At 37.2% G+C, this 23,288-nt stretch overlaps 2 protein-coding genes across 2 annotated transcripts; one reads left to right on the top strand and one right to left on the bottom strand.

Moving 5' to 3' along the window:
- Positions 1–649: 649 nt before the first annotated feature.
- LOC133315727 (cytochrome P450 71D9-like) lies at positions 650–13,792 on the bottom strand (the record flags this gene model as incomplete). The annotated part of the gene is made up of 4 exons (XM_061517389.1): positions 650–690; positions 4,535–4,607; positions 6,224–6,699; positions 13,774–13,792. Coding segments are annotated over 4 exons (609 nt in total), but the record flags the coding sequence as incomplete, so codon positions are not given.
- Positions 13,793–18,521: 4,729 nt separating this feature from the next.
- Positions 18,522–20,623, top strand: LOC133315726 (cytochrome P450 71D11-like). The gene is made up of 3 exons (XM_061517388.1): positions 18,522–19,430; positions 19,633–20,247; positions 20,594–20,623. Exons 1-3 carry the CDS (start codon positions 18,522–18,524, stop codon positions 20,621–20,623), a joined length of 1,554 nt encoding a protein of 517 aa, XP_061373372.1.
- The last annotated feature ends 2,665 nt before the right edge of the window (positions 20,624–23,288 follow it).

The raw sequence follows: 23,288 nt of genomic DNA, 5'->3' as shown, positions 1-23,288 counted from the left end.
CGAGCTGACTTCCTGTGTCTGCGGGATTGATATCATCATGACTGCTCTTATCTGGACAGAGCTACTAGTGTTCGACTTTGATGGTGTCACAGGTGCAGCACTATATGATTGAGACAACAATCGTATATTTGGTGATTATGACCGGAAGGCCATTGTTACAGAGACCAGGAGGGCAGATGCTGAGGCCGAACAATTTGCTTATTATCCTGTGAGCAACTTGTCGGTGTCTACTCGCATTCTTCATTATGTGGTCACACGCATTATTTTCCAGCGCTCGCATAATCACTCGAAGGTGCTGGAAGAAGACTTTGTCATCTTGTGGGCCCTCATTCACCATCAACAGGTGAACTGGAGGCATTATATATTCATATTGATGTGGAAGGCTACCAAGTCAAAGAAGGATGAATTGCCTTTTGCATTTCTGGTGCAGAAGATTCTGCATAGATTTGGAGTGCCTATGGCAACAGAGACCATGAAGACAGCCACAGGCTGGAACGCTATATTTGGAGCCAAATTCTTGTTGCACAAATAACAGATCTCCTAACTTCCAACCTCTGTGCAAGTCATCATCCCCATATAGGATCTCCAACTCGTCATTAGGGTGCGCCCAATTAATGAATGAATAATGTTGGCTTTCATTCTAAAATGACTATACTGCAGTCCCTGCATCTAAAGCTTCATCATTATTGTCTGAATCAATACCACCGCAAATAATAATTGTTTAAAGCAAATGTCCACATTTAATAACTTACCACTACAGACTGGGTCAACATAAAGTGGTGACATGGCTAGTGTAAGAACCTGCACCGTTAATTAAGGTATTTAATTAAATATGTGAAAATAGGAAATGATTTCATAATTGACCCTAATAATTATTAAGAGGCTTTAATAATTTCGGTAAGTGATTAAGAATGCTGAAAGTCGCTTTTCGGAAGAAAAGTGCAGATACCGGTTCTGCTTATCGGTATAAATGCGTACCGAAAAAGTATCCCGGAAAATTAATGTAAGTGCATGATAATTACTAGAATAATTTATAGGACTTGTAAAACGAGTTTCAAGTCCAAATAATGAGAACTGGTGCTAGAAACTTGTACTGGCTTTGAGAAGCGCGTACCGGAAAGGTGCTCAGAAAAATATAATAAAAATATGTTAATTCTTGGAAAAATGTGTAATTTCAGAATTCAAAGTTTGGGATTAAAATGCTAAGTGTAGCAATTAAAGTTAATACTGTGTGCTTAAGTGAGTTTTGGCTATAAATACCCTTATTATGGGCACAAAACCCTAGGTGCCACTCTCTTCTACGTGAGTTTCTGGTGTGGTCAGCTGCTGGTCACTGTTCTAGTGCTTCCTTCTTATTTGTGTTGAGCCTCTAAGCTTTTACTCTTGATTTCCCTTCTCTTAACCTTGTAAACACTTGAGAGCATCCTTGTGGGAGTGAAAGGAAGGTCTTTTCTGAGGTTCCAGCTACTGTGTTGAGCTTGTGAGGGGGCTGAGTTTGGGAGTTGGAGAGGAGTCATCTTGTTCTTGGTGTTTTGAAGCTTCAAGGAGCCTCCTTGTTGTGTAAAAGAACCACATTTGTGCACCATTTTCGTGTGCAGTGAGAGACAGAATCTTGGGAGTGTCTAGTGAGCTCCAAGAGCCTCTTTGTTCTGAGTTTTGAGCCTTGGTATGTTGTACAAACCTTTAACTTGAGTTTTAAGGCTTAAAAATGAAAGCTTGATGCATGTTAAGGCTAAAAGATGATAACTTGTTGTTGGGTAATGCTTAACACACCTAGAAATGCATGTTTAAGCGTTTAAAATCGGTAAAAACCCAACCTTGGAAGGATATCTTCACGAAATGCAGTTTCTGCATTCTGTCGTGAAATATCCGGATATCTGCCCGTGAAATATCCAGATATTGGATATCCGGATATGGTGATTTGGGTATCCGGATATTAGATATCCGGATATGGGAATCTGTATATCCGGATATTACATATCCGGAAATGGACAGTGAGATATCCGGATATTGCATATCCGGATATGTCCCCGTGGAATATCTGGATATTCTGGGATTTCGTAGAACAGTAGCTGTGTTGTGTGTACAGTAGGCTATTGGGGGTTTGTGGACCCTAGATTGATGAAGTTGAACTTCTGTAATTAGTAGACTAAGCCAGAATCATGTGATTAAGGGCTTGTAGTTTTGTTAGAAGCTTTAAGACATAAAACGTAATGAAAATGTGTTGTCTTTAATTTGTATGCATGTGGTACATGTTATTGATTTATATTTGGTCCATATCAGATTGTGATCTGCTGTGATTGGACTTTGAGCTTGTGGCATTGGATAGCTAGCTTAGAGGTAAGCTTTCGTGTCCTCGGTTTAGCCATGTTGTGGTTCCACCATCTCCCATGGGGGTATGGTTATATGCATTCCGTGTTACATGCTTTTGATGTCTTGGAAATGCTGTTGAGCTATTGTATGCTAGTGCCTTGTTGATATGCATGGAGGTGTTCCACCTATACGGTAAGCCTGAGTATGTAGAACATACAATAGGGTGAGGCTGTGGGTGAGGTGCAAGCGGTGTTCCTTGTACTACATGTAGGGAATAGACGTATTCCTACATTTCTCTGGCCAGTAGATAGTGAATACACACATGCCATAGATATCTGTTGCACTACATAGTTTTGGAACTGATAATGATATAAATGCTTTTAGAACTTATATTGCACATGTAAGTGAGCTTGGGGTGGAATATCCTTGAGGACCCCTTGTCTTACTGAGATTTCTTGTTTAGAGATCTCACCCCACGTTTGGGGAATGCTTATTTCAGGGTCAGGTAATGTTGAGACCTCAGGCGGCAGGAGGCCGGAGCTGAGTTAGATTTGCTGTTATTTATGCTGACATGTTGGATGCTGGATTTGCATGCTGCTTATATGCTTATAGCTTCAATTATGTTTATGGAGTTTATGTTGAGACTTGTTGTTTACGCTGTTTATTTGGTGAGCATGGGGATTATCCATGACATATAGTATTGTTATGTCTTGTTTATGTCTTGTTTTATTTGGGGTTGTAATAATGTATCAGGATATGGTCCGGACTACGAGTTGTAGATCCGTGATTTTAGATACACACTTTATTTATATATTGAGGTATTTCAGTAGATGTCTTATTGCAATTTACATACAGGCGATATTTTATGAAATTGATTAAGTAATCAAGATGGTAATTGATAATGACGTCATAATTGAAAAGAAAAAGAATATTCCGCATTTTTAATTAAGCACCGCTTAATACGATGTAATGATAACACTACCGGATATATACGGGGTGTTACATTTCATGTAACATCCCGAGCGCTGACGAGGGCGGGGAGTGATCGCCGGTGCAAAGTGGCACAGACAAGGAGCAGCTCCTGCAAGGCTTCCAGCAGGGGTTACATGCATGAATGAATCGAATCGACACCCGAAAGAGAGGGATTTCAAAGACTGTGCAGGTATGAGACTGCACAACTTGGGATAGCTTATAAGAATTAATTGGTACTACTTATACTATCAAGATGCATCTGCTTTTCGGTAGCCTGGATCGGAAGAACTCCACAGTTAAGTGTGCTTGACTTGGAGCAATTCTGGGATGGGTGACCTCCTGGGAAGTTTTCCCGGGAAGTGTGCGAGTGAAGAAAAAGCACACTGAAAAGTCTCGTGTTAGTATGTGGGGATAACTCATTGATTCTTGAAGCGGTCGGGCGTTACAAGTGGATCAGAGCAGGCCTCTCTTCCAGTACGGTGTGGTTCGAGGACGAACCAGGCGGATGCTGGTGGGCATGTAACATCCCGAGCGCTGACGAGGGCGGGGAGTGATGGCCGGTGCAAAGAGGCACAGACAAGGAGCGGCTCCTGACAGGCTTCCAGTAGGGGTTACATGCATGAATGAATCGAATCGATACCCGAAAGAGAGAGATTCCAAAGACTATGCAGGTATGAGACTGCACAGCTTGTGATGGCTTATAAGAATTAATTGGTACTACCTATACTAACAAGATGCATCTGCTTTTCGGTAGCCTGGATCGGAAGAACTCCACAGTTAAGCGTGCTTGACTTGGAGCAATTCTGGGATGGGTGACCTCCTGGGAAGTTTTCCCGGGAAGTGTGCGAGTGAGAAAAAAACACACTGAAAAGTCTCGTGTTAGTATGTGGGGATAGTCATTGATTCTTGAAGCGGCCGGGCTTGTGATGGCTTATAAGAATTAATTGGTACTACCTATACTAACAAGATGCATCTGCTTTTCGGTAGCCTGGATCGGAAGAACTCCACAGTTAAGCGTGCTTGACTTGGAGCAATTCTGGGATGGGTGACCTCCTGGGAAGTTTTCCCGGGAAGTGTGCGAGTGAGAAAAAAGCACACTGAAAAGTCTCGTGTTAGTATGTGGGGATAGTCATTGATTCTTGAAGCGGCCGGGCGTTACAACTAGGGGTACCCAGACTTACAGCGCTCATGTCAGCGTCAAAATTTTCGTCCACGTCAGTGTCTGACGAATCACCTTGTGGAATAGCACTTTCAGGTTCCCCCTCATCTTCGCTATCCACATACTCCCCATCTTCATCCTCTTCATCCTCATCCAATGCTACCTGAGCAGGTGCAGATGATCATACAACTGTATCTTCTTGACCATTACAGTGTGCAGTGTTGTATGCACCGATAAAGATGAAGACTGACCAGCATCAACTTCAACATATATCTCAATCAATTTTAATACTTTCCATCCAACAAACGCATCCGTTACGAACTCCACATCTTCATCATCATTGATATCATTACCAATGTAGTATATTGTATCCATATCCACTACAGTCTCTAACCTGGCTATCATGCGGTGGATGGATTGTATGCCTTATAACCCCATTTTTTGGAGAATTCTCTCCTTCAGTTCATTGCATGTAGTGCCCACTTTAATTTTCATTGTTTGGACTATAGGAACCATGTTTGGACTTGATCTCATCTTTCACACGAAGATTAGATCTAGGTTTTGGGTTTAGATCTTGGTTCGAATTTTTGAGCACAAAATGGGAATGTGGAGGTGTAATGCCAATGTCCTACCAAGATTAAGCTTTTTGAGATGATGAGATGAAATATATGTGTGATGTTTCGGAATAGAGATGTCAAGGGAGAGAGATTTGTGGGGAAAAAACCTATACCTCGCAACAATGGCCGAAATCCATTGATATTGGGGTTTCTGGCCGACATTTATCCGGGTATCCCCCTCCCTACCCGAGTAAATAATTCAAGCATTTTCCCATATTCAAGAAATATACCCGGTATCCCCCTCCCTACCCGGGTATAGTAAAAATTTCAAAAAAATACCCGGGTATGAAGGGTGATACCTAGGTGGGCTTTGTGGTCAACGGTCAAACAGGGGCAGATTGTTGTTATGTTTTTTGGGGAGGTTAAATTTTCGAAATAGTTTATAATGAAGGTCAATTTGGTAATTAATTATTAATTAAGGGCTATAGTGGTCAAAAAGCCCTTGTAAGGGTGTTCGTAATAGTGAACCACAGAATGGTGCTCCTTTTGAAGGGGCTGCCTTAAAAGTATCACATGATTAATTTCAGCTATATTATTAACTTTTCTCAGATATAGAACAAGAGAATCTTTGCTGCGTAGCCTGCCACATATTTTATGGCTTGAACCTAAGTCTAGGTAAAAAAAAAAACCCACTACCAGTTAGTCCCTGATTTGCGAGGGTAGGGTTGAGGGAAATCTTGTATGCAACTTTACTCTTAAGTATATGTGCAGAATTGATGAGAAATTTGAAGTTATGCTGACAAAGTATAATTTGCATAGTTCAAACAGCTAGTTACTAATTCTCAAAACTTTCCATTATCCATTTGTAATGGCAGCTATTGAATGGAAATTAGAGAAGCACAAGTAGAATTTAAGGGAATAGTGCATGGGTTTTTTTTTTTACTTATAGCATGAACCAGAATCCATAAACTACCTACACAGAGTCAAAGAATAGAAGAGACTAGAGTAGGCATAAGGAGAAGAGGATACATCAGAGAGGAGAGGAGGAAAGACATAAAGTGTACTTAGGAAAAAGAAGAGTAATTTACACTAAAACAACTTCTCTCAACAAAGTCTTCAGATGCACTAGAATCAACAAAGATGGACAAAGCTTTATTTCAAAAAGTAAATGAGGAATAACAAATTCAAAGCTTACAGCTTTTATTTTTATGGTTTATCTTACCCGAAATGGATGAGAAACAATGGGTATCAAGTGCAGGTAATCTTTTCTTCTAACAGTCACTCCAAATTGCTCAGTCATGTCCAAGTCCTCACTTTTCATTCCATTAGGAAGCTTCCAATCAAAGTGATACAACAACAATGCAAGGGCGATCTCAACATTTATTAAACCTAATGTGCTGCCTGGGCATATTCTTCTTCCAGCACCAAACAGAATGTATTCAAAATTACTATCTTTGTAGTCAATGGAGCTATCCATGAATCTCTCTAGATAAAACCTCTCTGGTTCAGTCCAGTAGTTTGGATCTCTTTCAATTGCCCAAGCATTGACATTGACCTTACTTTTGACGGGTATATGATACCCATGAATCTCACATGCTTGTCCACATTCTCGTGGAAGTAAAAGAGGAACTAGAGGGTGTAGCCTCAGGGTCTCTTGGACAACTGATTTCAAATATTTGAGTTCATTGATGCTACTTTCTGTTAGTATATGGATGTCCTAGAGACAATCTTTTGATTAGATTAGGACATTTTTGTACCTTTTACGCAAATAAATCATAAGCACTCTTTATCCTGTTTCATATTTTGTCTCAATATCATTGTTTATATATGAGTAACTGGATAAACCCCTTGGAATAGAATATGTATCTCTTGAGTATCTGTGATGAGATCACGATCATGAGGATTCAAGGATACCATATGTTTATTCCTAATTTTATGTTCCTAGTCTAGAGACACTGAAAATGGGGATCAGTAATCTCGGGTAAGACTAGCACAGCTTATCTACTTGTAGTCAGATACAAGGTAAAGACCTCATGAGCTACAGATATAGAGATGTCTTAGCTAAAGTCGTGAGTGGACCTATAAGGGTATAGCTCGCACTAAACAGACCCACAAAGAGGCTCTATGAGGAAATCTCACAAATAGTATCATTAGAGCAGCCTCTTATTATTTGGGTATGTCTTTCCTTAGACCAGAAGTTTTTCACCTACACTATGTTCTAGATGCATGTTTTGATTGTATACCTCGTCTGCCTGAAACATGGAGATTCATAGGTATACCTTTGGGAATGTCCTGAAAGAACACAAGCCTAAGGTGATAAGCTGAAGGAATTCGTCAAATCTCTGTGAGGGATTAGGTTATCTGTAAATCGGAGAAATCGGGATGACATTTACGAGACTCAGAAATCTATGCATAGTAAAAGAGATCATGAGATGATCTGCCTTTAGAGTCAGTAAATTGAAGATTCCCTATTTCGAATAAAAGCTTACCCTAAACCGCAATGGTTGATACATCTCCTCACCCTAGGTTTAATGGGAAGGTAACTGAGACGAAAGGAAATACATACGGTAACCAAATACATTTAATAGGATGATCATGTCATTAATCGAACTAGCTCTAGGGCAACAAAGCATTGCTAGTGCTTTGTGTTGTCATTAAATGAGTTGTGGTCTTATTAAGCCCAAGCCCATTTATGTTAGTGGCTAAGTTGGGCCTAATGGGTCATACACTAACACCTTATTGTCTCGACATTATAACATTAAAGGTTTTGGGCCTAATAATGGTTGTTAGCCCAAGAAGAAGTTTGGATGCCCACCTTAGAGGGAAAAGGGCGCATGGATTGTTGTAATGGGCTTGGATGGTCCAAGACATTATTAATTAATTTAATTAGTGAAATTAATTATCTAATGTTTAAATTTAAAATTTAAATAATAAATTTGAATTTTGAATTTAAATATTTGAATATTGAAATTAGAATGTTCAAATTTGAATTGGCTATGAAAGGAAGTTTCATAACAAAAGGAAAGGATAAGATCTTGATAGTATCTTGTCAAGATCAAATCCCACGTATCAAGAGGAGATCTTTGGACATCATCAAAGATGATTGGGGAGCTGATTTGGTGGCTTAATGATGGTCATTTAATCAACAAATCAAGCTCCATTCAGATTTGGTTAGTTGTTGAAATATTTGATTTAGTTGATTCAATCTGAATTGCAACTAATCAATATTTTTTGAATGATTTTGGGCTGATTGGGGCGCACAATATGGCTGATCATATAATGGTTATTAGGTCAGAATATTGACTAGGTGCAGACTTAGTTTTAAGAGGATAGGATAGGAGTTTGTTGACTAGATTTGATTTGCAACAACTCCACTCTTTCCTCCACAAAAAGGGCGCTCCATGATCAGATTTTTGGTGAAAAATATGATTCAAGTTTATTCCTCTTTCATCTCCTTTTTTTTTTGATAACATCTTTCATCTCCTTAAGTGTTTCCTTTTTGTGATATTCTCATTAGGTTTTTGGAAAATAAAAGGTCATTCTCTTCTACAATTTGTGTGACACTTTTTGTGAGTTTTATTGCTGAAAATTCTCTCATCTAAACATATTGAAACTGAGCCTCCTACCTCTTCACAAGGGACGCCTAGCTTGCTCCTTTGTGGTGTTCGAGTTGGTGGCTTTTCAAGAAGAGTTCTTGCGTCTTGACAAAGGGTGGTGTGGATCAATGTAAGAACCCGCACTGTTAATTAAGGAAATTAATCAGTTAATTATGAGTTTAATGAGATAATTCCATAATTGACCCTAATAATTATTATGAGGCTCTAATAATTATAGTAAGTGGGTAATAATGCTGAAAGTCGTTTTTCGAAAGAAAAGTGCAGATACCGGTTCTGCTAGTCTGTATAAATGCATACCGAAAAAGTATCCCAGAAAATTATAATAAGTGCATGATAATTACTAGAATAACTTTTAGGACTTGTAAAACGAGTTTCAAGTTAAAATAATGAGAACTGGTGCCAGAAACTGGTACTGGCTATGAAAAATGCGTACCAGAAAGGTGCTCCGAAAAATATAAGAAAAATATGATAATTCTTGTAAAATTGAGTAGGTTAAGAATCTTGAGTTTGGGATTAAAATGCTAAGCGTAGTAATTAATGTTATATCTGTGTGTTTAATGTTTAAGTGGGCCTATATAAGCTTTAGCACAAAGCTCTAGGTCAGAATTACATTTGTGCTACGTGATTTTTCTGGTTCCTTTCAGCTGCCACCTTCCCTTCTCCTCTCCATAGCTTCTCCTTCACTTATTTCACCAAAGTGATCACCTTTGGTCATGGTTCCTTCACCAAAATGGTCGAGTATTGTGAGGACAAGCCTTGTGTGAGTTAAAGATCCTTATTTGCTGAGTTTAACTTCTGGTTTTTGGGTGTTAGTGGGCTGAGATGGTGAGTGTTCTTTGGGAAAGCCATGGTTATGGCATTTGGTGCTTAAAAGAGCCATCTTTGAAGAGAAAGGTCCAACCTTGTGTTGTATTTTCGTGCTCTTGCAAAGTCAGAATCTTTGAGCCTTATTGGAGAGCTCCAAGAGCCTTCTTTTTGCTGAGTTTGAACCTCCATTGGTATGCCTTGAACTTTCCTTTGAATTTTCTTGTTACTGGCTTGCTTTTGGTTATGAAATGAGTTAACTTTAATCATTCAAGCTTACGGTTGTTAATCTAAGTCTAAAATGTGGTATTGAACTTCTATTTTGGGTCAAAACCGGACCTTGGGTCATGGGGTGGCAATTTGGCTTCAGATTATGCAGAAAAAATCTGCATAATGCTGTTCTTCCCGCGTGGTAATCGATTACTTTTGATTGGTAATCGGTTACCATGTGTGGTAATCGATTACCTTGCTGGTGGTAATCGATTACCATGTGCAGTAATCGATTACCACATGTGAAAATGACCAGAAATTAGTTTGTTGTGTGTGGGACAGTTCCCATGTGGGCTTGATGGCCTAGGAAGTTGGTGTTACTGTTAGGAAACAGTGATACCTATAATTAAGGGACTTAGTGCTTGATAATTATGATCTAGAAAAGACGTAATCGAATAAGAAAATGTTGTCATAATGAAAAGAACCTTTAAAGTATGGTTATTGATGAAATTTCTCATATAAACAGATTGTGATTGTGCTGTTTGTGGGTCTTGAGCTTGTACGGACTCTTGGCTTGGATAGTTAGCTTACAAGGTAAGCTTTCGTGTCCTCGGTTTAGCCATGTTGTGGTTCCACCATGTCCCATGGGGGTATGGTTATATGCATGTTATGTTACATGCTTTGAATATTTGAAATGCTGTTGAGCTTTATGTGTAATGGCTTTTAATATGCATGTGTTGTTCCATCTTGACGGTAAGCCTGAGTATGTGGCGTCATACAAGACGGTGATCCGGGGTGGATGCAAGTGGCGTCTTGCACTATGTGTGGGTATTAGACGTATATAAATCCTGCATTTCTCTGGCCAGTAGAATTGAATTGACACGTATGACATGATTATCTGCTGCATTGCACTATTTTACAACTGATGATGATAAACTGCTTTTGAACTTATATTGCACATGTAAGTGAGCTTGGGGTGGAAGATCCTTGAGGACCCCTTGTCTTATTGAGATTTCTTGTTTAGAGATCTCACCCCACGTTTGGGGAATGCTTATTTCAGGTTCAGGTAGTATGGGGACTGATGTCTCTGGTGGCAGGAGGCCAGAGCTTAGTTGATGTTTTGTGCTGTTCATATTATGCTGGCATGACTGGATTGGATGCTGTTTATGTTTTCCGCCCTTATCTTTATGTTGCTGTTGAGTTGAAACTTATGTTGGGCTTTGTTTCCTTATTTGGGGTGAGCATGGGAGTTGTCCATGCCACCATGTTGTTAGTACTTTTGAGTTGATTTGTATAAACTTCTAGTTGGTCCGGTCTACGTGTTGTAGCTTCGTGACTAGAGACATACTTATGTTATTTTATTTAATGAGGTATTTCAATTAGTTGTTTTATTACAATTGCATACATGCGATGTTTTATTAATTGATTAATAAGCAAGTTGGTAATGGTATTGACTTCATAATTGAAAAGAAAAAGATATTCCGCATTTTTAATTAAGCGCAGCTTAATACGATAGTATGATAACATTACCGGATATATACGGGGTGTTACACATTAGAGGGTTTGAACCTTCAAGCCTAACACTGATCACCTTCAAGTTTTGAGTTACGAACAAGGTATCTCTCTGTCCTAGAGTATGTATCTTGATTGGTATGTGTGTTTTCGCTTTGAAAATTTTTGTTTTCATCCTCACATGCCTACGACCTTCAAGGCCCTTTCTTTCAAGTGGTATCAGAGCCTGGTTGCTTTACCATAGACGGGTGATGGTACTTTGTTTGTAAAAATGTATTCTTCACGGTCAAAAAATCTTTAAAGATGTTAAAGATTGATTCTTTGCATGTGGATATAAATTACAATGCTTTAAAATGTTAAAGATTGTTCTTTCATGAACTTGATTAATATGATTATGGTGTTCATATATCTACGTGTACTCATGGTTTTGTTTCTTTATGATTCTTTGTGAAAGTTTTTAAAAGAAACATTTTTTTTTGGGAAGGAATATGATTTGGCCATGAAGTGAATATTCAAATGCCTTGTTTTCTCCATGATCTTATGGCATAACTCGACCATATGTATAAAAGAAGGGTTCTTTATTTTTGTATGAATTGTTCATGAGCAAAGCATAAAATTTTTGTGATAAAATTTCTAAATACATGAGCATGTATGGTTCGGCCATATTAAGATTATGGTTATATGTATGATTTAATTTTTGTGTTCTTTGAGAAAGAATTGACAAAGATTTGAATTATGTATGCATGATTCGGCCATTTGGAGAAAATTAGGAGATTTTGAATTTTGATTCTTGTTTTGATATTTTAATTGTTAAATTATCAATATATAAGTGAGAATATATTTAATATAAAAATTGTGTGCTTGCAAGTTGTTTAACTTTTCAGGTGCAAATTGGAAGGGGATGGTCATGGTGCCCGATTTTAAATTTCAAATTTTTCTTTAATTTTAAATTAGAGGTGTAATTTTGCTTTATTTAAATTAGAGGTGTAAATTTGAATTTTAAATTTTTGTATTTTCATTTGACCCTCCAAAGATGTTTTGGAGTTTCTTTAATTATTTTGTAATTAGAGAATTAGGCTAGTGGCGTTTAGACGAGAAGGAGCCGTGGCCTAAGGAGGAAGATGGAAGAATGCGCGAACACCATGACCGTCTCAAATAAAAAATGTTTTATTTATATGCTTGTATGTTTTAAAATGACTAGTATGCATGAGATAGTGTATTGCGGATGTATGCTTTTACGTTTTAAAACGACTAGTATGCATGAATTGGAAAAATCGCATTTGTATGTATTATTGTGCACGTCCAATTACGACTAGTATAATCCGATAGATGTTTGACATAGATTACGACTAGCATGATAATAATACATACACGTTTGATGAGACTTAGTAAACCCTAAATAAAAGGAACCCTTAAAGGTATCAATTATTAAGTGCATGATTACCTCCTACCACCAATATTACTCAAACCTTCTCTAAATAGTGGTGCTCCACAACTCAGTTGGGACCCACTGTTTCGTTGAGTGAGAGAAGTATTAGAAGTGTTAGACACTTAGGGTGCTGGTTAGTGCTTAACTGAGTGCATGAGTTGCAGGCCCAGCCGGGCTCATGTGCTTAAGGTAATAGTGCTAGGTTGGTTGCATGAGATGCACCACTAAATGACAAGGAGTTGTCAACCTAATGTTAAGAGAGGGTATGGGATATTGTTGATAAGGATCAGCCTATTATCTAATTTAATCTTGCGGTCTCAGACGAGGGTTAAAATAAATAATCGCACTATTAAAATCCCACTAAAGTACAATCTAAAAGTAGAATAACCCTGTTATCAAAAAAAAAAAAAGTAGAATAACCCTAAGTCAAATTTAAGGGTCATTGACTTGGATAAAATAGTGGGAGGGGCATATTATTTAAAAGTCCCATTTATTACTTGTTGTGTGCACTTGCGCATTGGGTTGAACTTAAGAGAGCAAATGTGTTTTCTCTTAAAGAACTGAGGAACGTTCTACAGCATATATATTTTTCACCCAACAGCTTTTGACCCAACACCTAGCTTTCGTGTATTTTCCTAAAGATGAGAGGGTGAAGCTTGATGTGAAGACAAAAGAATGCATATACCTCGGTTCGCTGAAATGCGAGTTCAGATATCAACTTTGAGATCCTATCAACAAAAAAATAGTGAGAAGCTGGGATGTAGTCTTTCATAAAGACGAGACAATTAAAAATATCTCAAAGCCAAAAGTTCAAGTTGCTGTTAGAGGTGATGAACTTGTCCCTCCTGTCCGAGCTGAAGCAGGGGGAGAAACCAATCAAGAAAATGAAGTAAATGGCCAGTAACAACAATAACCACTGTTGAAGAAAGACAAACTAAAGTAGGTCTTCCTGAGATCCGAGATGAGCATGATGAGTCAGACTCTCAACCTGAAGTACAACCCAGACACTCTACTCGAGTAAGACGATCTTCTACAAGGTATGCACCTGACGAATACACAGTTGTTGTTGAAGATAGAGAAGCTCAATGCTATGATGAAGCCATGACGAGTTCCGAGAAAAATGCAAGACGAGATGAAGTCCTTGCACGAAAATTAGACGTATGAATTAGATCGGCTGAGACTCGATGACCCGGGTTAGACCGGTTGGCCTTCTTTTTTTTTGGTAAAAACATTTTTTGGGTACTTTTTTGTTGTTGATGCTGAGAACTCTTGAATTAAATCATACTCATATTTTGTGGTAAATATGATTAAAAAGTAAAGTAAAAATAAGAAGGTATTTTGGATTAGTGCAATTCGTTTATGTAATTTAGTTGCATCTTATAATGATCTCAAGAAGTTAAGTGAAGATAAACACTGATGGACTCATCTCAACAGTGAACATTTTCTCCTTAGTGTATATTTCATGCCTACCATTTGTTACATGATTTAGTTTATCTGTGTCAAGTCAAGGCACAAAAGGTGCGTTTAGCTTGCATTGCAATTTTAATCAGTGTTAGGATATGGTCTAGAGCTAGAAGCCTAGAAGTATTTAATATTTGCTATCATTGAAAACCAAATTATTTTTCAAAACTCATTGATAGTTTTCTTATGTGAATTTTTAGTATAAGTAATATGTTTATATTTTATTTAATATAAGAATAGTAAATTCGGTTGAACCCGGTTGAACTGATGACCCAGTGACCCAGTACTGCAACCGAGTTGATGACCTGTCTGAGTTTTAAAACACCGGTATTAGCCATGGTGGCATCAATGGATCTTGAAGTTGAATAAATGGATTTAAAGATCACATTCCTTCACTGCGATCTAGAAGAGGAGATATATAGAGAGCAACCTGAAGGGTTCTGAGCTTCAAGAAAAGAAGATCTGGTCTGCCAATTGAAGAAGAGTTTGTACGACTTAAAACAAGCACCTCGACAGTGGTATAAGAAATTTAAATCCTTCATGATTGAGCACAAGTTTATGAAGACGGAGGCTGACCACTGCGTATTTGTTAAAAGGTATGAGGCCGGTGACTTTCTGATTTTGTTTTTATATTTTGACAACATATCGATTGTAGGGAAAGAAAAATCGAGGATAATCGCCCTGATGAAGGCGTTGAGCTCGTCTTTCGCAATGAAGGACCTTGGCTCTGCAAAGAAAATACTTGGAATCAAGATAATAAGAGACCGATATATGAAGCTATTGTGGTTAAGTCAAGAAAAATACATTGAGAAAATTCTAAAAAGATATAGCATAGACAAAGCCAGGACAGTGAGCACCCTCTTAGTCGAACACATAAAGCTGAGCCAAAAGCAATGTTCGAGGTCTAATGAAGAAAATGATGAAATGTTGAGGATCGTGTACCAATCCGTCGTCAGAAGTTTGATGTATGCAATGGTATGTACGAGACCAAACTTAGCGTATGTTGTTGGAATGGTAAGCCGGTATCTGTCTAACCCTGGCAAGAAGCATTGGCAAGTTGTCAAGTATATCTTCAAATATCTCAGAGGAAAGACAAGTTTATGCCTCCGTTTTAGAGAAGGTATGACTGAGCTACAAGGCTATATGGATGCTGATTTAAGGGGAGATACCGACTCGAGGAAGTCGACCACAGGATACTTGATGACTTTTGCAGGAGGAGTTGTCTCCTGGCAATCAAAATTGCAGAAATGTGTGGCACTTTCGATAACCGAGGTCAAGTACATAGCTGCTACTGAGGCTTGCAAAGAAATGTTATGGATGAAGAAGTTTCTCACGAAACTCGACCATGATCAAGTCAAATTCGAGCTGAAGTGTGACAACCAAAGCATTACTCATCTAGGAAAAAACTCGACCTATCACTCCTGCACTAAGAACAATGATGTGAGGTATCACTAGATCCGGGATGTAGTGGAGGATGGACAGCTCAAACTCATCAAAGTGCACACCGACCTGAATTGGTCTGACATGATGACCAAGTCGGTACTAGCAAGAAAATTTGAATATGGTTGTGAAGGTGTCGGGTTGCTGCTGAATCCGAAGCATTAAAGTCGGAAGGGGAAGATTTGTTAGGGTGGTTCCTTCCCTTAACGGCATGCACCTCATTAATGGGTGCAGGGTTCAATGACTGCCCAACCACCTCCAATAAATGCTGCCCACTAATCACTGAAGAAGATTTTGGAAGATGGTGGAGGGGTCCCCTCACCTCTATATACATGAAACTATTTTTAATTGAATGACCTTTTTTTTTTTTTTGCTTGAGAACATTTTGAGAGTACCTCTAAAGAGAAGTTTGAAGAGTGACCTCTTTAGAGAAGTTTGAGAATACCACCATCGTTGATGAAGTTTGAGTGTACCTCTAGTGTAATTAGGGAAGCTTGAATATTTGTAATCTTTCTTTTTCATAGTGAAAGATTTTCTAGACTGGTATTCCATGGTTTTTACTTCTCTGTATTAGAGAAAGTTTTCCACGTTAAAAATTTGACTGTATCTCTCTGCCTCTTTCACTTTTGCATTTTTCATTTCACTGCATGTTGACCGATCCGATGACTTCAGGCCGACCTCGAAGTACCGAGCTCCAAGCTCGATGTTCCGACTTAAGTTTCTTGCTTCCGTTATATTTGAGGGATTCTGTCCCAACAAGTCTTTCTATGAATTCAATAATAATTGCCTTGCTTCAATACTACACAATACACACAAACAATGACCATTGGCAAAATATCTTGCGTATCTTTCTTCAATAAAGAATGCAAAAGCCGAGAGCAATCAAGCACTAAAAAAATCTCTAAAGCAGTTGGTAAAAGCAATTAATAAATAAACTAATGTAGATTGTTTTCAACCCAAAATAGATCAACCAAAACGTGGACTACCATTGTTTGGTAGTGTTTGGTTGGAACTTTCATCAACACCAGCACAAAGTTTACGTGGCACATTGCATAACTTGCTGCCGAATATGATGTTAATAATTTATGCTACGATGACTATTTTTTTATGTTCTTTATTTTTCCACTTGCCGATTACTTCAACTGACTTGTGTGTCTGGATTTCTTGGTTTTACCGTCATCAAAATTTCTAGCTTTGCGGACAAAAATCAGTATGAAATGTATATATAATATGTGAAGGGAAGTGTGTTATGCATATGATTTTTTACGACTTAATAAAATTGAATTGATTCAATTAATATCTTCCAAACTCTATTTCTTGTTTTAGGTACATAAACTTGAATTTATAAATACCTGAGTATAATAAACTTTTAAGGAAAAGAAAAGTTGTAAAAGGTTTTTGTTTTATTTTATCCCCAATGATAACCCTGCTTCCACCTCATTTTCTCATTTTTTAAAGGAGGATACGAAAGGACTTTAGCTGTGAAATCCTTATACTTTCAATGTACATATTTCTCAGTGTTTTTGTGTAAGTCAAAAAATAATTGCCTAGAAATTTTAAAAATTATCCCGTATCACAATGAAGCAAGAGATAGTGGCAGGGTTTGTCCCCCAACTAACATGGGCTTCCTTGATCCACGAAAGTAAATAGCAAGCCAGCTTTCATCATGTGAGGTAAGGATGATTATTAATCAATCCAAACTCATTTAAATTGTACTGATCGAAAAATAGAAAATCGAATTAATAAAAAAATTGAAAATAAAAAAAATCACAAAATTTAATTGGATTAGATCGGTTTTTGAATGAGTTGATAAAAATCGATCCAATAATTTCTAACCTTATCATCTACCTACTTGGGCCTTTCCCCAATCATAGCTCAAAAATCATATAGCAAAATTCTAAATTCAAGACCCATTAACCCATCATGTTGGAGAAAGTGAATTCTGTTTGATCTATGTTATATTTTTTTTTTTGGTAAGATACAAAATATATTTTTCTTACATGGGTTATTGTTGTATAACAATTCCTTTATAGGATAAAAATTTCGATTACTCCGTATCTCAGGCAACCATATTATAAATTTTTTGTTGAAAGTAAAAGATGATAATTTAACTTTTTGTTATACAATACTTTTAGATTGCACTAATTATCATACAAACTTTACAAAGCCGATACAGACAAAAAGATATGTTATTTGCACAATAATTATCATACAAATCTTAGACTTTTGAAAAACCAAAAATCAATCCAATCCAAACCGAATAAAATTGGATTGAATCGAATCGGATTTGAAAAAAAATTCAAATCGAATGGATGATTACATGATTAAATCGAAGGGATTGTATCTGATGATTTTTAATTCCAAAACTGATCTAATCCAGACCGTGAACACCCTTAATGTGAGCTGATAATATAAAAATCATTCCCCGTTAAATCTCGACTAATAAAGGTGAGATGAGAGAAAGTCTTATAGAGAGTCTTAACTTTACATAATTACAAAGATTATTTCTTAAATTCGAATCCGTATTCTTTCAGTAACAAAGTAACAACTTTAACATTGCTCAACAAGGGAGTAAAATAGTGTAAGTACCAATGAAGTGTCAAAACAGCAGAAAAAGCATAAACATAAAGAACTCTGAAATTCCACAAAAGAAAAACCACAAAAGCAGCCAAGGATACAGTTGCTTCAATACTACAGAGTGTCTATAAGAAAATAATCTAAAAAAATTATCCTCAACTGAAAATGCAAAAGCCGAGAGCAATTAAGCACTAAAAAATTATCAAAGGAAGCCTGTCAAAGCATGAAAAAATAAACAAACCAATGATAAGTTAAAAACTCAAAGTTATTGGCATGATCGTGCATACTACAAAAAGATTCTTTATGGTGAACACAACTACAAGTTGCAGCAACAGAAAACTATAGGAAATATCAAGCAAAAAAAATCCCTAGTCTTTTATTGTGTTCTCCCTCCCTGTCCACCATCAATAGTCTTTATCCTGTCAAACAAGCAGGTCTTTAGTCCATCTTACTGCTCGGTTTTATCTCCTATGGACTCTCCAATCCTTCACTTATTAGCCCTTATCCCCTTTATCCTCTTCATGTTTGTGGCACTAAAAATTGGGAGGAATCTCAAGAAAACAGAATCAACTCCAAATATACCCCCGGGGCCATGGAAGCTGCCTATTATAGGCAATATACACCATCTTCTTACACCCACACCACATAGAAAATTAAGAAATTTGGCCAAAATATATGGACCCTTGATGCATCTACAACTTGGAGAGATCTTCACAATCGTTGTTTCCTCACCAGAGTATGCTAGGGAGGTGATGAAAACCCATGATGTCATCTTTGCATCAAGGCCTCAACTTATAGCTACAAAAATATTGTCTTATGAATCAACAAATATTGCTTTTGCACCTTATGGAAATTATTGGAGACAGCTACGAAAAATATGCACAATGGAGCTTTTAACTCAAAAGCGTGTCAATTCTTTCAAGCCAATAAGAGAAGAACAGCTCACCAATCTCATCAAAATTATTGATTCACAGAAAGGATCTCCCATCAACCTTACTCAAGCAGTAATGTCAACAATATTTACTATCATTTCAAGGGCTGCTTTTGGCAAGAAATCCAAAGTCCAAGAAGAATTCGCATTAGTGGCAAAAGAAGGAATAGGAGTTGCAGGAGGTTTTGACATAGGAGAATTATTTCCTTCTGCTAAATGGCTTCAATTTGTTACTGGTTTGAGACCTAAGCTTGAGAGGTTGCATCGAAAAATTGATCAGATACTGGAAAAGATCATCGTTGAACATAAAGAGGAAAAGTCAAAACCCAAAGAAGGCCAAGGTGAAGTAGTGGAAGATCTGGTAGATGTTCTCCTAAAATTTCAGGATGGTAATGGTAGCAACCAGGATATTTGCTTAACTAATAACAATATCAAGGCTATAATCTTGGTAAGGATAACAACAGACTCGCAAATTTTTTTTACAAAGATAATACCATTTTGTAGAACTTAGATGAACGTTTAGTACTTACCCCCCACTCCCCAGTGTGGTGTATTTCCCATGTAGTATTGGATGTGATCTTCTTATCTGTTTAAACTGTATCTTTGGATATCCTTGCATTAGCTTAACCTCACCAATAATTACTTTTCAGGACATCTTTGGTGCTGGAGGTGAGACAGCATCAACTATCATAGATTGGGCAATGGCAGAGATGGTAAGGGATCCAAGAGTAATGAAGAAAGCACAACATGAAGTGAGAAAGGTATTCGATATGAAAGGAATGGTTGATGAAATTTGCATCAATGAACTCAAATATTTGAAATCAGTTGTCAAAGAGACCCTGAGGCTACACCCTCCAGCTCCCCTTTTACTTCCACGAGAATGTGGACAAGCATGTGAGATTCATGGGTATCATATACCGGTCAAAAGTAAGGTCATTGTCAATGCTTGGGCAATTGGAAGAGATGCAAACTACTGGGCTGAACCAGAGACATTTTATCCGGAGAGATTCATGGATAGCTCTATTGACTACAAAGGGAGTAATTTTGAATACATTCCGTTTGGTGCTGGAAGAAGAATATGCCCAGGCAGCACATTTGGTTTAATAAATGTTGATATGGCCCTTGCATTCTTGTTGTATCACTTTGATTGGAAACTTCCCAATGGAATGAAAAGTGAGGACTTGGACATGACTGAGCAATTTGGTGTGACTGTTAGAAGAAAAGATGACCTGCACTTGATACCCATTGCTTCTCGTCCACCCCTGGTAAGATAAACCATATAAATAAAATCTGTAAGCTTTGAATTTGTTATTCCCCATTTACTTTTGAAATAAAGCTTTGTCCATCTTTGTTGATTCTAGTGCATCTGAAGACTTTTTAATGTGTCCAATGTCAGTGATAACTGTGAGCTGAAAAATGGTTGTAAAGGAATGTGCACTGCAAAATTTGAATCGATATTTTAGAGAGAATTGAGTTGAGAGAAGGTTGTTTGAGTGTAAATTACTCTTCTTTTTCTTTAAATACTCTTTCGGTCTTACCTCCTCTCCTCTGTGATGTATCCTCTTCTCCTTAAGTGTACTCTAGTCTCTTCTATTCTCTGACTCATTGTAGGTAGTTTATGGATTCTGGTTCATGCTATAAATAAAAAATAAAAAACCCCATGCACTATTCCCTTAGTTTCTACTTGTGCTTCTCTAATTTCCATTCAATAGCAGCCATTACAAACGGATAATGGAAATTTTTGAGAATTAGTATTTAGCTGTTTGAATTATTCAATTTATTTTTTGTATGTTCAAATTTCTCATCATTTTTGCAGCTATACTTACCCTTAACCTTACAAGTTGAGATTTTATCTAGACTTGGGTTCAAGCCATAAAATATGTGGCAGGCTACGCAGTAAAGATTCTCTTGTTCTATGTCTGAGAAAAGTTAATAATATAGCTGAAATTAATCATGTGATACTTTTAAGCAGTGTTATTAAAACCGGACCGGCCTGGCCGGTCCGACCGGTTGACCCGGAAACCGGCCCATCAACCGGTCCGGTTATAACATTGGACCGCTTAAGTAATCGATCCGGCGTTGACCCGGTCATAAACCGCGGTCCGACCGGTAAACCGGTTTGCCCTTCAAACCGGTTTTTCAAAATTAGTTACAAAATCTTTTTTTGAAGCAAGTGGGATTCGAACACACTACCTTGGAGTAAAGAGAGCCGTTTCCTACCACTACGCCACCATCACTTGTTGAATAATTTGTACCATTTAATATATTTATCATATAACTTTTAAGTTAAGAGAATTATTCCAAAAACTGCATGTAATGGGGTTCGAACCCCTTGCATTAAGGATAAACAACCTAGCAAATACCACTAAACTACATCAGGTTATTGTGTAGATGGCACCATTTAATATATTTATTATATGATTAAGTATAAAATATAAATTTATATATATATATATATATTCGGTTCATACGATTCAACCAGTGACCCACCGGTTGAACCATTGACCCAGTGACCCGGTACCTAGACCAGGTCAATGACCGGTCCGATTCTAATAACATTGCTTTTAAGCAGCCCCTTCAAAAGGAGCACCATTCTGTGGTTCACTATCACAAACAAAATTAAAACCGCTATCACAAACAAATTGAAATTAGTCATTAAACCACATAGAATTTACAGTTATTAATGAAATCAATACATTCAATGCAACTATGCAAATCAGGTGGTAAACATTGAAGGATAAAACAGTGAAGATTTTGAGATCATTACCTTAGATCAAACACATGAAGGAAACAGTGACGCCCCTTTCCTCCCTCTCTGTGTGGTTAGTTTATGAAAGATGAAAGAAAAATGAGTGCTGCGTGAAAGAAATGTCAGAGTGCAGTGAGTGGGTCTAAAGAAAATGAATGCTTAGCTTAGTATGTGTGTCTGCGAGTCAGGAAAATCAAAATCAACGTGTGAGTGCGTGCTATGCCTTGGTATGGAAGAAGGACGAACATTTGAATGTTTTCTTGCAGTTTTCAGAGTGAATGATTCAATCAATCCCTTTTTCTTTTCTTTTCTTTTTCTTAAAAAAACATATTTTGGAATAATATTGATGAAGTGTATTATTGACACATGTAATAAAAATCATTCATATAATTTCATAAAAGGAATTGTTTACTCTCATATATGTTATAGGAGAGAGTATATTTAAAGTCATAGGGTCTATGGCAAAAAAAAATTAAATATTGCTTTTTTAATAAAAAATTATGGAAACATGATCGTTTTGAATGTATATACAAAATATATAGCATTCAAACACGCCTCTAGGAGCGTGACCAGTTGGAGAGAGACACTCCCCACATGGGCGTGTTTGACGAGAGAGACACTCCTCAAGGGGCGTGACTCACCAGGTGCTGACACGTGGCACAAAAGTCAATAATTTGACCGTAAAACTTTGAAAGTCCATAACTTTTAACTCAAGTGTCCGAATTAGGTAAAATATTTTTGATTCTACACAAATTTTCGAGATCTACGCAATGAGGTCTCATTGAAGGGGATTTGGTGAAAAAATATATTTTGGATTTAAACGTAATGGTCCATAATTTGTGAAAAAATATAACACAATGGTACCACAATCGTAAGGATCTTTATTAGGAATGTTTCTAATCATGACAGTGATTTTCTCTTTTTTAATTTGGGTTTAAACGTTCTTATTCTATCATTGTTGTAAATTTGAACTTTTTTGTGAGAGACAAGATATGCCAAATGAAGTGTCATTGCGTAGATCTCGAAAAGTTGTGTGGAATCAAAAAAAATTACCTAATTCGGACACTCGAGTCAAAAGCTATGGACTTCCAAAGTTTTACAGTAAAACTGTTAACTTTTGTGCCATGTGTCAACACCTGGTCAGTCACGCACGCTCCTTGGGGTAATGTCTCTCTCATCAAACATGTTCATGTGGGGAGTGTCTCTCTCCAACTTGTCATTTTCCCTTGGGGCGTATTTGAGTGCTATACATTTATATATACATTCAAAACGACCATGTTTCTGTAATTTTTTTATTAAAAAAGTAATATTTAAATTTTTTTGCCTAGGGTCTATTACTAAAAAATGACAATGACAGCACAATTATTAAAATGTCTATGAAATAAGATAGTAGTGTCTTACAACATGAAACTATTATTTCCATCATAAAAACGAGTCTTGTGTTGTGTGTTATATAACATGACCTTATCATGTAATTATTTATGGATAAATGAATGGTAATTAAATATCAAAGAGAAAAAATGTTGAAAAATGAGAGACAAAAAAGATAATTATCAA

The sequence above is a fragment of the Gastrolobium bilobum genome, unplaced genomic scaffold (genome assembly GCF_033153095.1).
Source record: "Gastrolobium bilobum isolate Gb01-03AN ecotype WA unplaced genomic scaffold, APGP_CSIRO_Gbil_v1 utg31796, whole genome shotgun sequence".
NCBI classification, from domain to species: domain Eukaryota; kingdom Viridiplantae; phylum Streptophyta; class Magnoliopsida; order Fabales; family Fabaceae; genus Gastrolobium; species Gastrolobium bilobum.
The sequence above is the reverse complement of the archived record's forward strand: the minus strand, read 5'-3'. Positions and strand labels throughout refer to the sequence as shown.

Bases quoted from the DNA above. Each gene is read 5' to 3' on its own strand.
- LOC133315726 (XM_061517388.1), top strand. From the start codon at position 18,522: ATGGACTCTCCAATCCTTCACTTATTAGCCCTTATCCCCTTTATCCTC. The intron at 19,431-19,632 runs GTAAGGATAACA...ATTACTTTTCAG, and splicing joins ATATCAAGGCTATAATCTTG to GACATCTTTGGTGCTGGAGG. The intron at 20,248-20,593 runs GTAAGATAAACC...GACTCATTGTAG, and splicing joins TTGCTTCTCGTCCACCCCTG to GTAGTTTATGGATTCTGGTT.